Source organism: Dermacentor andersoni, chromosome 4, assembly GCF_023375885.2.
Source record: "Dermacentor andersoni chromosome 4, qqDerAnde1_hic_scaffold, whole genome shotgun sequence".
NCBI classification, from domain to species: Eukaryota; Metazoa; Arthropoda; class Arachnida; order Ixodida; family Ixodidae; genus Dermacentor; species Dermacentor andersoni.
Window position 1 is genome coordinate 22,775,498 of NC_092817.1, and position 18,802 is coordinate 22,794,299.

The 18,802-nt window shown below is 52.0% G+C and overlaps 1 protein-coding gene across 1 annotated transcript in view; it reads left to right on the forward strand.

The window, feature by feature from the left end:
- The window catches only part of ft (cadherin-related tumor suppressor fat), a 117,163-nt gene that overhangs the window by 40,801 nt on the left and 57,560 nt on the right, over positions 1–18,802 (forward strand). Inside the window, exons 4-5 of the mRNA XM_072287500.1 lie at positions 4,961–5,341; positions 7,230–8,447. Coding sequence (XP_072143601.1) covers positions 4,961–5,341; positions 7,230–8,447 — 1,599 coding nt within the window. The remainder of the gene's footprint in view (positions 1–4,960; positions 5,342–7,229; positions 8,448–18,802) is intronic.

An 18,802-nucleotide genomic window follows, 5' to 3' on the forward strand; every position in this document is an offset into this window, starting at 1 on the left:
GGCGGCGGGAGAGAAGGAAGGAAAAAAGCCCATCTCGCACAGGACGGGCGACCGACCATATGTGTGCGCGGCTCCATTCTCTCGACTGCGATGAGGTTTGGTGGAGGGGAAGTGGATGGCGGCGGAGGAAAGGAACCAGAGAATGGTGGGCTGCATGCGCACTGCGCCGCCTAGCCTTCTTTGTCGACTACGGAGCGCCGACGACGGTTCATGGACCGACCGACGGCGCTCCTCTCTCGCTTACTCCACGGAAGGGGCAGGACACCGCGTCCCACCGCGGCGGTCGTGACGAGTGCGCGCACTCGCGTCAACGCCCGTTCCAAATTGTCTTGTGCACGGGATCGCGGCGGCAAACAGACGCGCTGCACTGTCGCCGCCGCGGTGTATATCGTAGGCGATTCCACCGGCCGAGCTCTGCTGCGCGCGACTGGCTTTCGTGCGCCCTTCGCCTAGCCACATCAGTCAGATAGCCGCACGCGGGGTCGTATACACACACACACACACACACGCACGGCTATCCCGCACCGGTATGGGCCAACTCCCCTCGACCCGGCCCTTCCACTAATGATACCCTTTCAGAGAGCATGATAGGCAGGAACCGGAGAAAAGAAATATCAAGCCGGGGAATCACACACGCAGGAGAAAATTGGCAGGTCCAATGCTGTCACTCGCTGTTCGGGTCTCAAATAAAAAAAAGTAAGAAAAGCACGAGTAAAAAGAACAGGAAAGGAAGGGGATGTTATCTAATAGCGTTCTCTCTGGTTGCTTTGTGTTCCCTAAACAGCCACTTCGGTACGCATCCGCGGCGATTTCCGCCCCGCCGCGCAGCTCATTTGTTTATTCATTTTTGTTCCCGTTGTTTTTGCAGCTTGCATTGTATTCCTCAGCTGAGCGTGTCACGCACTCGCTTTTCCTTCGATGCTTGACTGCGCTAATGTGCTTGTGCATGGCGACTCTGTGGAATATGTTTCCTGTCACGTACGTACAAGACTTGTCCCACCGTGCGGCAGTAAGTGAAGAGCGCACGACAACCGTGACGATGACACCAGAAATAGAGACGCTTGTGACAGGGCTTGTGTGTGACCTCGTGAGGGTCTTGGGTGGTCTTGTCAGCAGCTGTCCAGCCACTGTTCTTTCGCTGTCTTCAGTACACGCCGCTGTGGGGCCTTCCTTGTCAGACGCGTGTTGCGAGTCTCTTATCGTCTGTACCTCGCGGTTATACCCCCTCCCCCCCCCCCCTTGTTTTCTTCCAACTAAAGAGCCAGCTAGCGTGCACACTGAAAATTCATTTCCTTGCATATTGGAGTGCGCACCAACATTGGTGTCACCGATGTCAGACGGTGCACTCCTTAACCGAAGCTTTGCTGGTTCATTAAATGGCCGATTGTCTTTGGGCCTTGGCGGCGCACGGTTATTGTAAGCGCCGCAAATAGCCGAAGGCAACGCAACAGACCCGTTCAAATTTTTGCTCGCAAGGACCTTGGGTGGTCTAGATGTGAAGTGCTCTGCAAACTGTTCCCTGCTGTCTTTCGAAGAAGCCAGAGTGCAGTGCCTTCCCGATCAGACATATACGTAGCTTGTGCTTCTTATTTGCTCTCGTTCCCGGCGTCAGCCCTTTTGCCTTTTTTTTTCTAGTATCCACGTCAGGCAACCACTTAAGGGGCGTTTGAAGTTTGCTTGCTTTGCATCGCACTAGTGGGACAAAGGAAAGAACTAGACGACACGCACGGCAGCGAAACAAATAACACACCTGGAGGCTTAGCCTGAATTGCCCTTCCTCTTAACTCTTACGGGTGTGCTGCTATCCTTTGGGATGAAACCCAAGCGCGCACGCATTTCAACCTTGATAGGTGCATGGCAATGCACACTAAGTGTCACACCGCGCATTTCTTGTGTTTACCTGTTTACTCTTGAACTCAAAAAAGCATTTGGTCAGTCGAATTCGACTGCAGAAGCTGACTTCGCGATCATTTTCGTGTCGCAGCTTATTGTGTGCGGTTGCCCGCCTCCCTCAGGAGCGCACTCTGGTTTGCCATCTTTAGCAGAAGCTGGCTGAAGCCAGCGGTTGCTCGTGCTGGTCTGGCAGGAAGTTCAGCCTTTTTCACCTTCGATGCGTGCGCCAGAAATTTGGAACCGTCAGCAGAAAATCGATAATCGATAATAAATAGTCGTTGGTGGCATATATGTAATATAACACTGCTCTAAACGAAAGCGGCTATGCAATGAGGATTTGCAAACTCACTAATCCCAATAAGGTAGCTCCTCTTTCCTGTGACAAGAACCACAAAAATAAGTTTGTTAATTGCGCACTTGGTGTTGTTTATTGTTTTCCACTCAAGTGCGGAAAACGTTACGTTGGTCAAACTGGCCGACGTCTGAATGACAGGCTGCGCGAACATGGTTACAATGCCAAGAATTGTATTACAGCTGGGGGGTTTCTTGCGCAGCACTGCAAAACGTGTGGTTGCGAACCTGTCTTAGAGGAATGCGTCATTCTTGGTCGCAGTCGTAATCAGCTCACAAGAGAAATTATCGATGCAAAGGCTATCATTGGTCTGGGCCATGCATGTGTAAGCTCACCTTCATTATCATTATTAAGCAATGAATTCGCGTATCTCCGACTGCAGCCACAGGCTGTCTGAATATGTTACCGCTTGGTTACTATCGGTTTTGTTGCTTGGTTTCTTTGTTATCTCTTGTATGTCATATGGTTTGCCGAGTGTATAAGTAGTCTTGTGTCACGAAATAAACCATCAGTTGGAAGTTAGCGCTCACTCTGTTTTCCGTTCCCTTTGATTACCCCTACCTCCTTCCTTTTTTGCGCTTCCTGAGCTGCGCTACAAGCCTAAAACAGTCATGACATACCAACTCGCCCAAACTGCCACGCTTCTGAGCAAACAGCACATACGAACGAAAAGCTTGGTGAATTAGGCCTCATGGGGTACAATGCAGGGAGGCCGGAGTTCGACAAAGTTCGGGATCTCCGCTCTGTGGTGACGCCCTATAATATGAATGAGCTATAATGGCATCAAGACATAAAATTCAATCCTCGGCACGCCTCCTCTTTTATTGGCTTATGTAGATTCACTCTTAGGTTATCATCACATGGGCGTCACCTCATGGGCGGTCGAAAAACAAGGAGTCACGAGGTCAAATCGTCGGTGCCTTGTTTCATTTGTTTATCGTTCCACCCAGTGCATTACCTGTGCAAGTAAGCTATTGCAAAAAAAAATGTTTTCTGTTGTATTTTTATTACGCACTTTATGGCAGTTTATAAGCATTTCAATATGTGCAAGGTGGGCACTAAATATGCTTTAAAATAATTTTCAGTTTATTACAATATGTCTTGTACCGCGAGAGACAGGTGGATATAGACAGATATTGTCCGAAAGAGGAGACATGCCCGCGCTGTGTCCCCGAAAGCCATGGCAAGCGGCCTACGCGAGTGTGTAGATAGATAGCGGGACAGTCACGGTTTGCGATACTGTGTTGATAACGACAAGCGGCGCGGCACGTAACATTGCCCAGTCTTCTGCGTCTGAAATGGCGGAAGTGGCGTGCGCAGGGTGCGCTCGTGTCGATATACGTGGCTTTATCTCGATATCTTATTGTCTGCTACTTTCGCACGTTCCGCGCTGTATTTCTTCACGGACTGCCGTCTAACCAACTCAGGCGAGCGAGAAACTCGGGGCATCCTGCATAGTTAGCCAGGGCCCGTATTCACAAAGCTCTCTGTAAGTGCTGCTAGCTTGCCTTTGGTTGTCCGCTCCCGCTAATATGTCCAGCATCAGAAGTGGCTTGAATTTTGTCTTAAGAACAATTCTAGCGTAAGAGGTTCTTATGAATATGGGCGCAGGTGAAGGCCTTATCAAGCAAAGTGGTACAGACGTGAGCAAAAATCTAGAGACAGTAGATTCCGCGATTTCTTTTTCTTTTCTCTTTCCCTCTTCTTTTCTTCTTTTTTTTCTTTTTTGTTCTCTCTCTCTCTCCAGCCTAGGCATCCAGTGTGAAATCAAGTACTTCAGCCCACTTGCGCCTGTTCGACAAATACACTGAGATAATTCCACGATGCGCAGCTGTGGTAGAAAATTTCTTAACGTTTTGCTGATGGCACGTTCTCTAGACTTTTGCTCCCGTCTGTACATATCACGCTTACCTTTAGCCAAGGAAAGTACAGATTAATGAAAGTGTCGCGACTTCTATAGGGGGATGCGAACCGTTATTTCGATGAAGTGAGACAAAGCGCAGAACATAAAGCCTAATCCAGCGTCTCCGTGCTTTGAGTAATTTAGAAGCGGCGGGTTTTTTCAGCCTTTCGTGGCTATTACGCCAGTGTACATACGATCAAAAGGTTTAATGTGTTCTTATAGCTTAGACTTTCAGCGTCGCTCCTGACCATACATTAAACAGCAAGCAAGCGCCTATGACTAATCTAGATTAGTAATGTTCCTTGGTCAGCCTGTTGTGTTTACATGTTCAGTGGGGACAGAATACAGCAAATAAAAAAGAAGTACGCAAAGAAGACAGGCAGACAATTTAAACACCTAAAGATATACGTGGTTGACGTTGTTGGAACCATGCAAACTATAAAGGGAGTTCACCATAGAAAGTGGTGATCGCGTATATATATATAGTGGGTTAGCTCGTGCAAGTTTTATTTAGGGCAGCACGCAGGGCTAGTTCTGTTTCGCCTCGCCAGTCCATCCTGTGTTTTCGCTATATATACACTATAAACCAAACCACTTTTATCTCCGACAAATAAGTTGGAGTCCCTCCAGGCAAAAAGCTTACACATACAACTATGGTTCTGTCCGCGCTACTCATCGGCGTTCAAAGGAGCAGCTTCTTCGCGTTGGCTTTTTCGTTCGACTCTGACCTGAATATATAGACTGGTTACAGAGTTCTGTTCCAGCCCTCGAGGCCGAAGTGCGCCATCTGTACATCGCCGGGTCCCGCGCAGGTGGTGGTGCGCATCACGGACGTGAACGACAACGCGCCGGTGTTCTCGCGGCCCAGCTACCGGGCCAGCGTGTCCGAGGCGGCCGCGCCGGGCACCACGGTGGCCCGCGTGAGCGCCACGGACGCCGACGAAGGACGCAACGGCGAGCTGCTGTACGCCATCGCCGCGGGCAACGAGGCCGGCGCGTTCGGCATCGACGAGGCCTCGGGCCAGCTCAGCCTGGCGGCGCCGCTGGACCGCGAGGCGGCAGGAGCCTACACGCTCCTGGTCATCGCCAGGGACACCGGGGCCGAGCTGCAGCACACGGCCACAGCCACGGTGCTCGTGCAGGTCCTCGACGAGAACGACAATGCGCCGGAGTTCGCGCTGGGAGCCCTCAGAGTGAGAATCGACGTGCTGTCGGAACACTTGGAGCATGCAGTTCCTTTCGTGTGTGTATTTAAACAAGAGCGTGGAGGCCCTCGTTATGTGTAAATTACAGTATAGTGGCTTGGCGAACTTACCGTCCATGAGCCAATGCTTATGGACGGTAAGCATTAAGAGCCAAAGCTACGAACCGGTCTGTCTGATCGGTTCGTATACCTTGACAGCTCTTAGACTTCTCTTGGGTAAAGCCCTCGAGCTTCACAGTTAAAGGGACTGACAACCAATTTTCATGGTACCTATTTTTTTTTTAATTCGATGGAAAGCTTACCGGTCAGAGTGTCTAATCATGAAGTAGTAACGCAGAAAACGCCGTGGAACATTTTTTATCAGAATTTTTCGATCTGCAGTGAGGACGTAGTCGTTCACTGGAAGCATGCTAAAAGTGGTAGGTGAGTGCGATAGTGATTGTACGCCGGCATTAGTAGGAGGCACACAAGTGCGGCCGTAACTGCGCGAAAGTATTATTTTGGTTATGAAGTCGATGTCCCTGCGATTCAAGTTTTCCGAAGTGTTAAAGTATTTCTTCGATAAGAGCTATGTGTTTTCGTGGTTTCCTATCCAACTGCTTTGGTATTTAACCAGTAAAAACGGAATTAATCGGGTCGAAAACGAAACGACGCTTTTACACGTGATGCTCAGTTCAGCGTGTTGCCGTAGCCATGCGCGCGCTTTTGATTTCCGAAGCACAGAATCAAGCGCAAGTGTCTAATAATATAGCAAATGCAATTGTGTTCAAAAACAGCCGACTTACGTACAGTAATCTGATAGACTACATCCGAGGTACCAAGATTTCCCCGCCAGGCCTCAACACTTACTGGTTTTTGAGACTTTCTTTGCCAACTTAAAATTATAATTCCTACTTAAATCGCGAACAGCGTGCTGGATTATATCCCTATAAATCATGGTCATTTCATTTCCATCAACGTCGCATAACATATACTGGCCAGTTGTCAGTTCCTCTCACAGTTTTCACAGTTTTCAAGATTTCACAGTTAAGAGGCATCAAACTCGCTTAAGAAATTGGACTGCGTATACGTTGTACAAGGATATCCTCTAGAAACGTTGATTGATATCCAGGAGCGGATTACAGTATTTTTTAAATGCTTAGGGGAAACAATGATGGGGAAGTTAAATGTCCAGAAAAGCCTTGAGTGTATACACACGGTTACTGAGCCGCATGTTTGAGACCGCTGTTGTAGCTGTGGTCATTGTAGCAAACAGGAACACGTCTTTGGCTCCAAGAACACTGTTTTGAACGACGCGCCAAGACCGAACGTTGTCTAGATACAGGCGTCATTGCAGATATCGTGATAAATCTTCGTTGAAAAATGAAAAGGGGTGGCGGGAATTGTGCGGCTTACGTAATGCATACTTATGTAATGCGAAATACTCAAGGTACATACAGCCTATGCGTAACGTATACGCATGCGAAAGAACGCAAGAATGCATCATACGGCGATCTTTCTCGTCCATGTATGCTTCACGTTGCAAATCTGCAGGAATTGCGCGCCTTCCACTTCAGAAACGTACTTGCTGTTCGTCTTTCTTCTATTTCATGATATAGGTAAATCACAGCGCGTTATAGACAAGAAACGACCGCAGAAACGAGGCAGACAGGGCGCTGCGCGGTCGCCTCTTGTGCATAAAGCACTGTTATTTACTATACATTTGTGATGTATATTACATGATTTTGTACACTGATACCACACGTCTCCCCAAAGCAGAATCATACTTTCCTTATGCGAAATCTTCCAACCCTGGAGCATTTGCCTATCAAGCTCTTGAAGGTGCATAGCTTACGATTCCGTCACAGTGCCTCATATGCGCCAATGTTTTCGCCCAGGCGGACGTGCCGGAGACCACTCCGATCGGCTACGAGCTGCACCGGTTCTCGGCGACCGACCGCGACTTGGGCCTCAACGGAGAAGTGTCCTTTTCCATCGCCTCGGGCAACGTAAAGGAGGCCTTCAAAGTGGATAGCGTTACGGGCGCACTTTTTCTGGACCGACCATTGGACTTCGAGCAGCAGAGTGTCTACCAGCTCAACGTGAGCGCCAGCGACGGGGGCTCGCCGCGCCAGGCGGTGTCCGTGGCTTTCACCGTGCGCGTGCTCGACGTGAACGACAACCCGCCACAATTCGCCAACGTCGCCATCGTCCGCCAGATCGAAGAAGGCCTGCCCCTGCACACGCCGGTCGTTACGGTCACCGCCGTGGACCGCGACGCCGGCGCCAACGGCAAGCTGACGTACGCCATCACGTCGCAGGAGCCACCGGGCGCGCACTTCAGCGTGCGCCAGGACTCCGGTGTGGTCTTCACGGCGGCCGAGATCGATCGCGAGTTCAGCGACACCTTCCGGCTCACGCTGACGGCCACCGACCAGGGCAGCCCGAGCCTCTCGTCTCACAAGACGGTTACCATCATTGTGGAGGACGTCAACGACAATGCGCCGACCTTCGTATCAGTCGACGCCGGCATCCTGCCGGAGGACTCCGAGAAGGGCCACGTCGTCATGAAGCTGGAGGCCGTGGACGCGGACGCCAACGCCAACGGTCAAGTCACGTACGAACTGGTCGACGGTGACAAGAGCCTCTTCGCCGTTGACCGCACCACGGGGGACCTGTCCCTGCTGCGCGCCGTGAGCCGGCCGGCTGTGTCCTATTCGCTGGCCGTCCAGGCTTCGGACCAGGCGGTGCCGTCGCAGCGCAAGTCCTCGCGCGTTCACCTGACCGTGCTCGGCGCCAACAAGCGTTCGCAACCACTGCCCGCCTTCTCGGCACCCCACTATTCGGCCACGGTTCCCGAGAACCAGCCGGCAGGCACCAGCGTGCTTTCGGTGCGGGCGCAGGGAACACCGCAGGGTCGCGTGCAGTACTTTCTTACCTCCGTGCGTGCGGCGGCCTCCGGAGCGCTGGCTGGCCGCCGGTTCACCGTGCACCGCGACTCTGGACTTGTGACCACGGCGGCGCCGCTCGATCGGGAAGCCGGCAGCGACGTCTTCCAGCTGGAGCTGCTCGCCATCGACGCGTCAGCCAAGGTACCCAGGACTGCCAAGGCTTCGGTGAGTGAACACATTGTTTGCTTCTTAACGGCGGAAATGACCGGTGGTCGGCGAGAAAAGCTCCTGCACTGTACCTCCCGCAATGCCGAATGAGTCAACCGCGATTATGTTTATTCTCAACTGCAGTAGTGCACACCTTTCGCATGTGTGTGTTGTCCAAATGTAGGAAATAACATGTTGGCTTATGGTACGTAGCTTACTCCGTTTTCCTCTTCTCTTTGCCATAACGGTCCACCTTGGGGAACTCAAAATTGCGACGCACGACACAGGTCCAGTTCGCGCTAACACATTCCAGATACAGACTCGTATCTTCAGGCCTTATTTATCATACAAAAATTGTTACCTGCATCTAATTGCAGCGTGTTAAATATATCGTACTTGGTGCTTACTTCACCGGTAAGGAGAATGGCGACGTTTTACTTTTTATGAAAAGCGAGGCTTTCTTTTAAAAGTAGAATGACTAATAGACGCCAGTTTCGCTAAGCGGCTGCACCTGTTCTTGTAGTTTACTTTCTTAAGTGACAAGTGTTCTTCACAATTAGCTGAACAAGTGCTCACACAGAAGCTAAATGACATTTGGCAAACGAAATTTCTTTACTGAAGGTCAATGGTCTGCCGTTGATGAAAGTAGCCAAGACAGGCGTATGCTGGAGGAAACGCGTGCGGTTATGGCCAAAACCTGCTTTCGGCTTTAAGGCACGCCTCCAATCTACCGCAGCGCCGTGGTCGGGATTTATTTCCGAGGATGTAGGCGAGTAATGGGGAGGGGGTGCGGGGTTGCTTTAGTTCTCTCCCAGTGGACACACATGGCAACGTGAGAATTTCGGCAACGGGGGGGCGGGGGGGCAGTTATATACGTGGAGTTTGTGCGACTAACTACCCGCCCCTCTTGTCTATAGCGATACCACTGATCTCCTGCGTCGAGATGCTGGGCATCACGAAGACGTCAGTGGAGTTCCCCTTGGAGAGAGGCATCTGCGAGATTATATTGTCGAGTCTAGACGCACTATAGGATCTTCTCTTTGCTCTCTGTTTAGACGCAGGAAGTATCTCTACTTGTTATGTCGTTTCATTTACACTGGTCCACCTTGCGATCTTTACAAAAAATGCAAAAAGAACGGAATATGTACAGAGTGTTTCTTTTTAACTGCACCAATTTTTTAAAATTAGAAAAATATAAATCACGGTAACGTTATGTTTACCATTCGCGTGTACGGATAGGCAGTCTGTAGATACAGAGCAATTAACTTTCTAATTATCAACAATAGGTGGCTACAGCAAATTGGTACTTTAGGGCCCGTCCTCGACATTACCTATCCCAACGATCACATTTAGAATAGCGTATTTCGTGTGGGATCGTTGGGATAGGTAATGTCAGGGACGGGCCCCAAAGTACTCATTTGCTGTAGCCACATATTGTTAATTAGAAAGTTAATTACCTTAACATCGCTAATTACGCACGTAAGTGCGGCAATTGCTCTGGATCTAGAGGGCGCCAATCTGTAGACTCTAATGGTAAACATTACCGTGATTTATATTTTTCCAATTTTAAAAATTTGGTGCAGCTAAAAAAAAAAAAAAACCTATATGTAGTCTTAGCCTGTAAAAAGTCCGGAAACGTGAGTCTGGTACGCAACACCTGTGACCCAGTTTCAACGCACTCCCACTGCTGCCGGTCTATTCTCTAGTAAGTGACGTTGCTACGAGGAAAGAATGTAACTAAGTGATAGATGAGCGAGTTCAATTAATGCATATAGGTCGTCCATGCTGTGCCAGGCATTTACAGTCCGCTCGTGGAGCGTGCGCGCGCTTGGCCAAGAGGTGCCACTCTTGTTATCTCTTTCTGTGGGGATACCTTCTCGTTATTCGTTCCCATTCTTTGCAATAACAGCGAAGGTGTTACTTCCTCGCTACCTTGATTAAGCGTTCGATAGTGCGAGCTGCTGGCCGTAGCTGTGCCATAGTCAGCCTCATTCCTTCACATGGTTAATCGCAAAACTTTTTATGCTTGCTAAGGGCAAACGAGTTTTACGTTTCAGTTCTCCGCACAGTTGAAACTTTAGATTAGCATCGTGCACTGATACACATCAACGAAGAATGGTAAAGCAAGAAGCGTTAATTCAGACAGCGACTTTTATAACCTGCTGCTACCACGGATGCTCCGATTTTCAGTCTCTGAGCGGGAAAAGAATTGTATATAGTCGCTGTTGTCCCAATTTCATTAGTAAAAATGCTCACTATATGTGCATCTGAATCTCAGCATTTTCGCTTAATAAAGATGATGCAGCTAAGTCGCGGTTAAAATTTAGAGGAAGAAGACGCGCAAATTTTAATGAGGCACAAAGATCAAACACGAGAAAGTTAGCTGCGCAGCCTAGAAATTCGGAGTACGCATGCATGCAGTACAGTGCCCGTACGCCAAACTTCATAATGCGCTTCCGCTTTTATACCACAAGAAAATTTGGTTTTTCGTATAGCCCTCGCGGTCCGCAACCTTTCGAACTGTACACTTGCGGCCAGTGTGGATTCGTGCCTTCCGCCGCTTCGCCTTCTTCGACGCAGCGTCACTAGCGGCGGCAGGTGCGAAACTAATTGCATCTGGGTGCAATGCGTGGCGACAAATGCGAGTGCGCAAAGCAACGGCGGCGGCACGCATTCCTGATCGCCGCCCCAGCAACCGCGCCGCCGCCACGCACGGGACCCTCCCACGGTGGTGGTGGCCGTGTGACAGTCGCGCTGAATCGCTGAATGCGGGGCCCCCACTGTGCGCCCATAAACACAACTTAGCCGAGCCGTCAGCCGCAGGCTTCGAGCCCGAGCGCGGGCCGCAGATTTATTGGCCGCTGAAGACGTTTACCGGGTGGCATAAAACGGGAGAGGGGAGACTTGCTGGTGAGGAGGGACCGCCACCCTTCCTATAGCCTCCTCGCCAACTACCGCGAGAGAAGGCAGACGCCGCGTTGTTGTTATTAGTGGTGCTGCTGCCGCGAGAGGACCGTGCACACCTGCGGCGCAGGCAGCCTCAATCGCGTCCTTTGTCGCGCACACAATGCACGGCCTCCGCGTTTTGTTTCCCCCAGGTCCTCCTCCTGTACTTCGACTGCTGAGGTATGCAGGTGCGTCGCACGGTCGAGGCATCGAGCGCTGCCAGTGCAGTTTGGCACTGTGCATAGAGGAAGCCAGTGGCGCTCCAATACATATACGCGAAAGACGGACGAGATTCAACGGCCTTGTGTCTGCGTGGCACCGTGCTCTTTCTTTTTTATGCGCTCTCTCTTTTTTTTATCTCTCTTTTTTTATGCGCTATCTGCTATTATAACCTGTCCAGAAGGTCCCAGACGTTGCCCTCCGCGCGGTTTGTCTTGGGTTCGTAAGTTCGCGATCTGGATATCGCATATCTTTTTCGGTTGTCTTTTTGAGAACACACGTGATCACCAGAGAGTGACCTCGTAGTGGAAGGCGTGTCCTACGGCGGACACTGACCGCAGGTTGCTATTCAGGAAGTTACAAGGAAACGTCGGCGGATGAAGCAGCCTGCTTTTCCCAGTCTCCGTCGCAATCCGCGACCTCACACGACCCTAAGTCTCGTAGTGTTCTTGCTGGTGCTAAAACAAGAACTCTCTCTTCTCTTCCCCTCCCGCCCCATTGCCTGCGCGTTTTCGCTATATTTTTTTTTTATTTCCGAGTTTTATTACTCGTTTTTGTCGAAGTCGATTACGTACCAGCTTGCCCGGCACGTAGCCCTCGTAGAACAAGAAGAGGAAGCCGAAGATCCGCCTTTTTCCTGCAGTTTCTCTTCGCTGACACCGCCATTTCAGAGATAATTTCAAAGTAGTGCGTGCGTCAAGTACCTTAGTTACGGCCTTTACAACTGTACCGACTAGGGCGAGAAACTGTGCTCCCGCGCACGGATCATCAAGCCTCTGCTGCACTGCGCGATACCATATAGCGTAACCGCCTGTCGTTCTACGCCGTACCTCTGTTTCGCCAAGGCTCGCTCCACCGGAGTGGCAGTGTTGGAAGCCGCGAAAGCTTCAGATCTGCGGCGGCTAGTGCCGGAGACAACAGCGCGTGCGCCATGCTGCTGCTTGCTGCCTTCGGCGTCGTCGTATTTCTGCAGCTGCTTCGACGTCTGGAGCAGCAGCAGCGTCTATGCAGCATACTGGTTTTCTCTGCCAGCCCCAACCTCGCCGCCTTGTTCCGATGCCTTCGGTCCCGTCCGCTGTGAAAGCGTCTCCCCCCGCGGACCCTTTCATTTGCTTCGTTCTTTTCGATGCAAGCGCCTGAGTTCCGCGCTGGCTGGAATGTGAGGCTAGACCTCTGGAGGGCGTCGCTGTTCATTGTCGTTGTTGTTGTGGAAATGCACCGCTTCGTTCCTTTCTTCCCGGCAAATTTCTTGTCTGTGTTTTTTTTTTTCTTTCTGCTTGTCTTCCTTAATTCTTCTTGTAATGCATGATATATACTACCCCCGCGATATCCTTTGTCGTAAATACGACGCGGCTAAGATCATGGTAAGCCGAGAAAAGGGCGCCGAGTAGCCGGGTCAACTCGTCGTCCTCGATCTCAACCGTTTGGAATAGTAGGTGGCGTCCAAGTGAAAAGCATCTTCCACTTCGAGGCGAAAATAGTGTCAGTTTGGAAGGCTAAGTAAGTCAGAAAATCGAAGGCAAGCAATCCGCAGTGGAAGATGCTGAGCTGCTGCGTGCTTAGTGTATAAGGAATACTTCGCATGCGGTTCGCCGATTATTCGAGAGTGAAGCAGGAGTACATAGGGACATGATGAATTATCGCTTCTGCTCCAAGAAATATCGCGCTTCATTAAGAATGTTTCTGTTGGCTTGCCTTATCTGCAACTCGAGAACATAAAAAAAGAAATAGCTGACAGTAATATACGACAGAAAATAACAAATGAACTACTGATATTGCAATAATTGTTCAAAATAAATCAGTCATATAGATACCGTGAAATATTGGTCATTTAAAGCAAACAAAGTTGGCACGGGAAGAATTTAAGCGCGGTTAAACAAACTAACGAATTAATCGGCCACTGTCTTTCACGCTGCACATCAACACCCGAGCTTCTAGTGAGCTGTTCCTTTTTTGCTTTTAGAACTTGTACGAATTGGCTCAGACGGTGCGTGAGGTAGTTGCCACGTGAGCAAGAGCAAATGAAAAAAACAAGAAGAAGGCTTACAACCGCTGATGCCTTTGCTGATCCACCGAATATCACCACGAAAGTGCAAGTTGGCATCCATCTTAACGTGGTGCTAAGCTACATTCAAATGGTTAGATATCACCCCATCTACGTGTCTACTTTCGTGCAGGTGACGGGTTACAATAGCCACCCCGTCCACTGCAGCCACCTCGTGCGTCTCTCGTCAAAAGGCGTACCGACCCTTATACACTCGTCCAGAACCTCGTTCCTTTCGTCGCGCATAGCTTTCTTGCTACTTTCGGCGTCCCCACTTGCTTACTCTAGAGCGCGATTAAGGAAGACAACGGGTTATCTCTCCCGGCCTTCCAGAGACCTCCCCCCTCACTCTTCCGCCACTCCGGCTTGCCGCGCGCGGCAAAATTTATTGAGCCGACCGCGCCCCCTGTAATCAGGCGTAGCTGGTTAAGGCGCACCAATCTGCATACATATATATAGTCGCCGAGGCTCCGCGGGAGGAAAGCGTCCCCGCTCAAATAATAGTGCACCACGCAGGCGGCGGCGGCATTCCGCCGCGTATATAGCGCCGAGCACATTGCGTATATACCTCGTCGCGGCGGCGTGCGAGCGAGACGCACCGATGCTTCCGCTGCGAGATTACGTGCACGCGCGCCGTCGTATCTTAAAATGCCACGCCGGGTCCGGTCGTTCCGTTTCTGCCAGGAGGTTGCAGCCTATCACGCGACTGTCGCATTACAGCGGAAGCGCTTTCGGCGGCATCGCGCTCCATGCCCTCGGTGTGATTAGGTCTCCGCTTGACTATCTCCCATTAGGAGGCCGCCCTTTCCCCCTTCGGCATTTTCTTCGTCTTACGCTCTCGTTCGCCCGCCCTTAGTTTGCGAGCCGGGACGATGAAGTGAAACCTGGTTCGAGCAATATATTATGCGCTAACCTCAGCGCTCGTATAACCGTCCCGGTATATACATATACTTAAAGCGTGTTTTCTACAATTTATCGAGTCTGCTCCAAGAGCAGCTTCGGGAGACTTAAGAGCAATGTTTTATTCCGCCAGCACATTTACAGGCGCTTCCGCTGACACGAGAGAACTGTTCCACACAATGCAGCCGTTAACGATGCGTCGCATGGCATTGGAGTGCCCGGAGCGCGCTAATAATGGTATGGCAATGGCGGGCGCCAGGTAACAGCCAACCAGCCGTGTCGAACTGTGGAATAAGATGACTGTAACTCGTTCGGAAATGGCTATCCATCTAGCGACTTTCCTTTCGACCTATCGGTAGCCTATATAACAGCGTACTTTCGCATTGCTCCTCGAAGCGGGCGTTACACCAAGACATAACTATAACCCACTGGTTAACGCTCTCCAACTGCACGCTTCAGTGTTGGTACGCTCATGCAGAGCGTACGCTATACGGAATGAATGCACTCGGGCGATGCGTGTGTTTGAGAGTGCCGGCTTTGTTGCAGAGTATAGCGCCGCAAGCCGGAACGGGTGAAAGGAAAGAACGGGTTGACCGCGTGGACTGATCTCCCCCTCGAGCGCTTCGAAGCCAAGCGCCCGGTGAGCGAACGGTGCTGCCATTATTGACGGAGAACCATACGCGCACGTTCGTCGCGGTTACGGACATTAACGATCGGCCGCCGCGGGACCCTTTTTCGCAAACGTGCCGCGCGCTCTTGTCACCGAGAACGCCCGGTTAATGCCGGGCTTCTCTGCCGGAAGGAGAACGGTCGGGCCGGCGAGGCGGGTTCGGGGCGCAGCTCACCGCCAACGGGTGGGCGTTCTTCGCGTCGGACGAGCCGCCCGGAAACCGAACACCGACGCCGCTGTGGTGCGCAGAGAAGGAAGGAGGGCGGGAAAAATGAACAGCGAAGAGAGTGCACGGTAAAGCTCAGGTCCTCAGGTCGCGGCCTTCTCGCAACGATGCCTTGTCCCCCCCGCCTGGCGCCAATTACTGGGTGGGAAAAACGGCGCATGGGAAGGAGGCCGAGCTATAGGACCAAAAGCGCGAGGCAGGCGCGCCTTTCGCTTTCCGCGTGCCACCTCCGCTCCTTGACAGAATGCTTCCAATACAAGTCTGCCATACCCCTTTTCGCCTCCCTCCCACCGCGCCTTCCTCCAGTAACACCCTCCGCTCACTCGCGCGAGAGTCCGAACTTCACCGGCGTGCTCCTACATGTGGCTTCTTAAACACTTCCTTTCTTTTTTAAACACTTCCTTTCTGCGGTCTGGCTGAGATGAATGATGCCCGGACCAAAATGAAATCGAACTACACCGAGCAGTGGTACAGAAGTACCACAGCGCTGCCTAATTTTCCCGATTGCCAAAAAGCAAGCACCACCCTTCGCCAAGCTGGAAAAAAAAAAGAAAAAAAAGCAGGGCCACCGTAACGAAATTAGTGCTCAAGTCGCCGCCGCCGTATGCGGCTGCAGATTATTTGCGCTTGAGTGCCGGGTATTGCAGCTCCTATTTGCGGGACTTCGACGAGGGCGAGGACTTAAGAACGACAACCGGTTGGACGGAACTAACTCAACGTATAGGCTTTTATACGGCGCGCCTCACTAGATGAGTAGTAGCCAACGAAATTATTTGCTTAAATTATGGACTGCAACTCCAATAAGAATTGAGCACTCGGGATAGGATGCCATAATCGGATACTAAATACGGCACGAGAGAATGCGAGGTTGGGGGCAGTGTTACCGACCGATGCACTATGGCTATTAATAAAAAAAAAAAATTTATCCCTTAACCGGGCTGTTGCCAACTGCGTTGATTGATTCCTGAATCACACAGGAAGTAGGCGTACAACGCAAAAATGTGGGCGATGAAAGGCCACTTTTGGCGCGGATAAATCGGGAAAAACAACTGAAATCTCGAATCGTTTTGTTTTTGTGACCGCATAACCACCGTGATCACCGATCGCTGTTTTCCTTTGCATTTCACAGAAGCATCGTTTAATTACCGACTGTAGTCGGCATTTATTAGCTTTTGCGGCACGTCATGCCTCTCGTTAATTCTTGCTTCCTCTTATGGAACGGTATATTCCGTCGCTTACATGAGGGCCATTCGTACGTGTTTGCTGGTTGACAGTAACGCAAGGTTAAAAAAGAAGAAAACGTCGCTTCCTTCGCAGGCGGTATCTGACGTTCGGGATGACTCGACAGTCAGAAGAAACAAAAGTGCGTGAAGCGTCCGAAAATGCAGGCGGGTCCGGGAACACGACGGTGCATGCGGCTGACGCAGAGGAGGAAGGGTGGGGGGGGGGGGGGCAACGGGGATCTTCGGTTGACGAGCTAGCTACACCCGGTGACTTCTCCTTGCGCGTTATCTTGAGCTGCCGAGCTTTGTGCACTGTTGTCCTCTCAGTCCCATGTCTCCGTCGAACGAACGACGCGCGTGACACACACCCCCGAAAGGACGAAAGAGTACAAGAAGAGCAAAAGAGGGTCCGATCGCGGCAGGGAGCGAGAGGGGGGCATCCACGAGACACCCGTGAAATTGGTTTCCGACGCCGCGTAGCCGGTCGCCGAAACCGTGCTGCTTCACGCGCCTCCTGCGCGGCAGTGTACTGCCTATTCTCTGCAAGGAAAAAAAAGAAAAGAACTGTTCAGGGCCCGCCTGCTGCTTGCCGCTGGAGGGTCCTCCTTTGACGAGAAGGAATCGCGGGGCCTTCCCTTTCGCTCTTTTTATATTTTTCTGTCTTCTGCTCTTCGGTCTTGTCGCTCCTGCTACCCGACGTCGTCAATAAACTACCCCGGGAGACGCTTAGTTGTGCTTCGCCTTGAGTTGCCGACCTTCTACACTCCTCCTTCCCCTCAACTTCCAGTGCAGCCTCGGTTGCCTCCTCCTTCCAATTGGGAGGCTGTCCTCCTCATCTATCTATTCTGGAAAAGTTGGTCCTTCCTACTGCTGCTGCTGCCTGTTGATGGAGGCGACGGCGGCCAGCAGGCAGGCGCGGAGGAAATGAATAGGAAAGGAGAATGCGAGGAGGAAGAAAAGCGCGAAAGCAGCGTCGTTCGCTGAATCGGCCGGACCGGGCAGAAGCGCCAGTTGGCGCTGGGCTGAGGAGGAGGGTAGTCGAGGAGGAGACCCGCACTACCGCGCGTCCTGTGCGCGCTTCCTTTTTAGCTTTTGCACGTTTGCGTGTGCGCGCAGCATCGGCCGGCTGGATGCTGCGCGACCGTACGTCGTCGCCGCCCCTCAAGCAGCCGACGCTTCCTCTCTCTCTCTCTCTCCCGTGTGTGCGCACTTGCGAAGCGTACCTACCCTTGGTCCTCAAGTAGAGGAGGAAGGCTCGCACCGCTGCGACGACGACGGAGGAGCGTCGTGCGTCGCAGGAGCAGAGCAGCAGAGGGGCAAGGGGGGAATGGAGGCAGCGGCCCTCCCCTCGAGGCCCCTACCCTCGCTTTCTCTGCGGGAGCTCTCGGACGGCTGCCGCTCCTTTCCCAAGGGCCGAGCAGCAAGAGGAAAGCCACGCAGCTGCCGCCGCCGTAGGACGGACGACCTGAGTGTGCCGACTGCGCTGCTGCTTCCCGCGGTGCTGCCCCCATGTAAACAAATACCAGAAAGCGAGAGAAGCGCCGCTGCCGCTCGAGAGGCAACGGGAGAAAAAAAAAGAAAAGGGACAGAGGGTCGGCTGCCGCCGCGGCATGCCATCGCGCCTCGCGCGACGGACGGACCCGAGGCCATCGGGGCGAGATGATGCCGCGCCGCCGCCTCCTCTCCAACCCGTCGCAGGAACGCGCGCGCCGTTGGACAAGTTCAGTGCGCGCGCGCCGCTGGCAGCCGGGTCAGCGACGGCGACACACGCACACCGAGGAGGTGGCGTCCTGCTTTGGCTGTCTGGATCTAGCTTCCCCCCCGTTTCAGTGCGAATTATTGAGCGCACGAGCACCGGATACAAATTTGTAGCTCTTGTGGCGCAACTATGAGGGAGGAGCGCAAACAGGGAGGGACATGTGCCTGTCCCGTGCACGAACAGGTGTGTCTTGCGCTGTATAGTTCAATTACGGCGAGGTGGAGACTCTTTGTCAGAAGTTCCGAGGACCCCAGTCTGCGAAAGATAAGATCTGTGTCCGTTCCCCGCGAGAGGGCTGCTGAAGCGCGCGCGGCACCGCGGAACTCGGGAGAGTGACTAGCTTCGCTGTTCTTCGGAATGTACTTTGGGCTGGTTCCGGGAAAGTT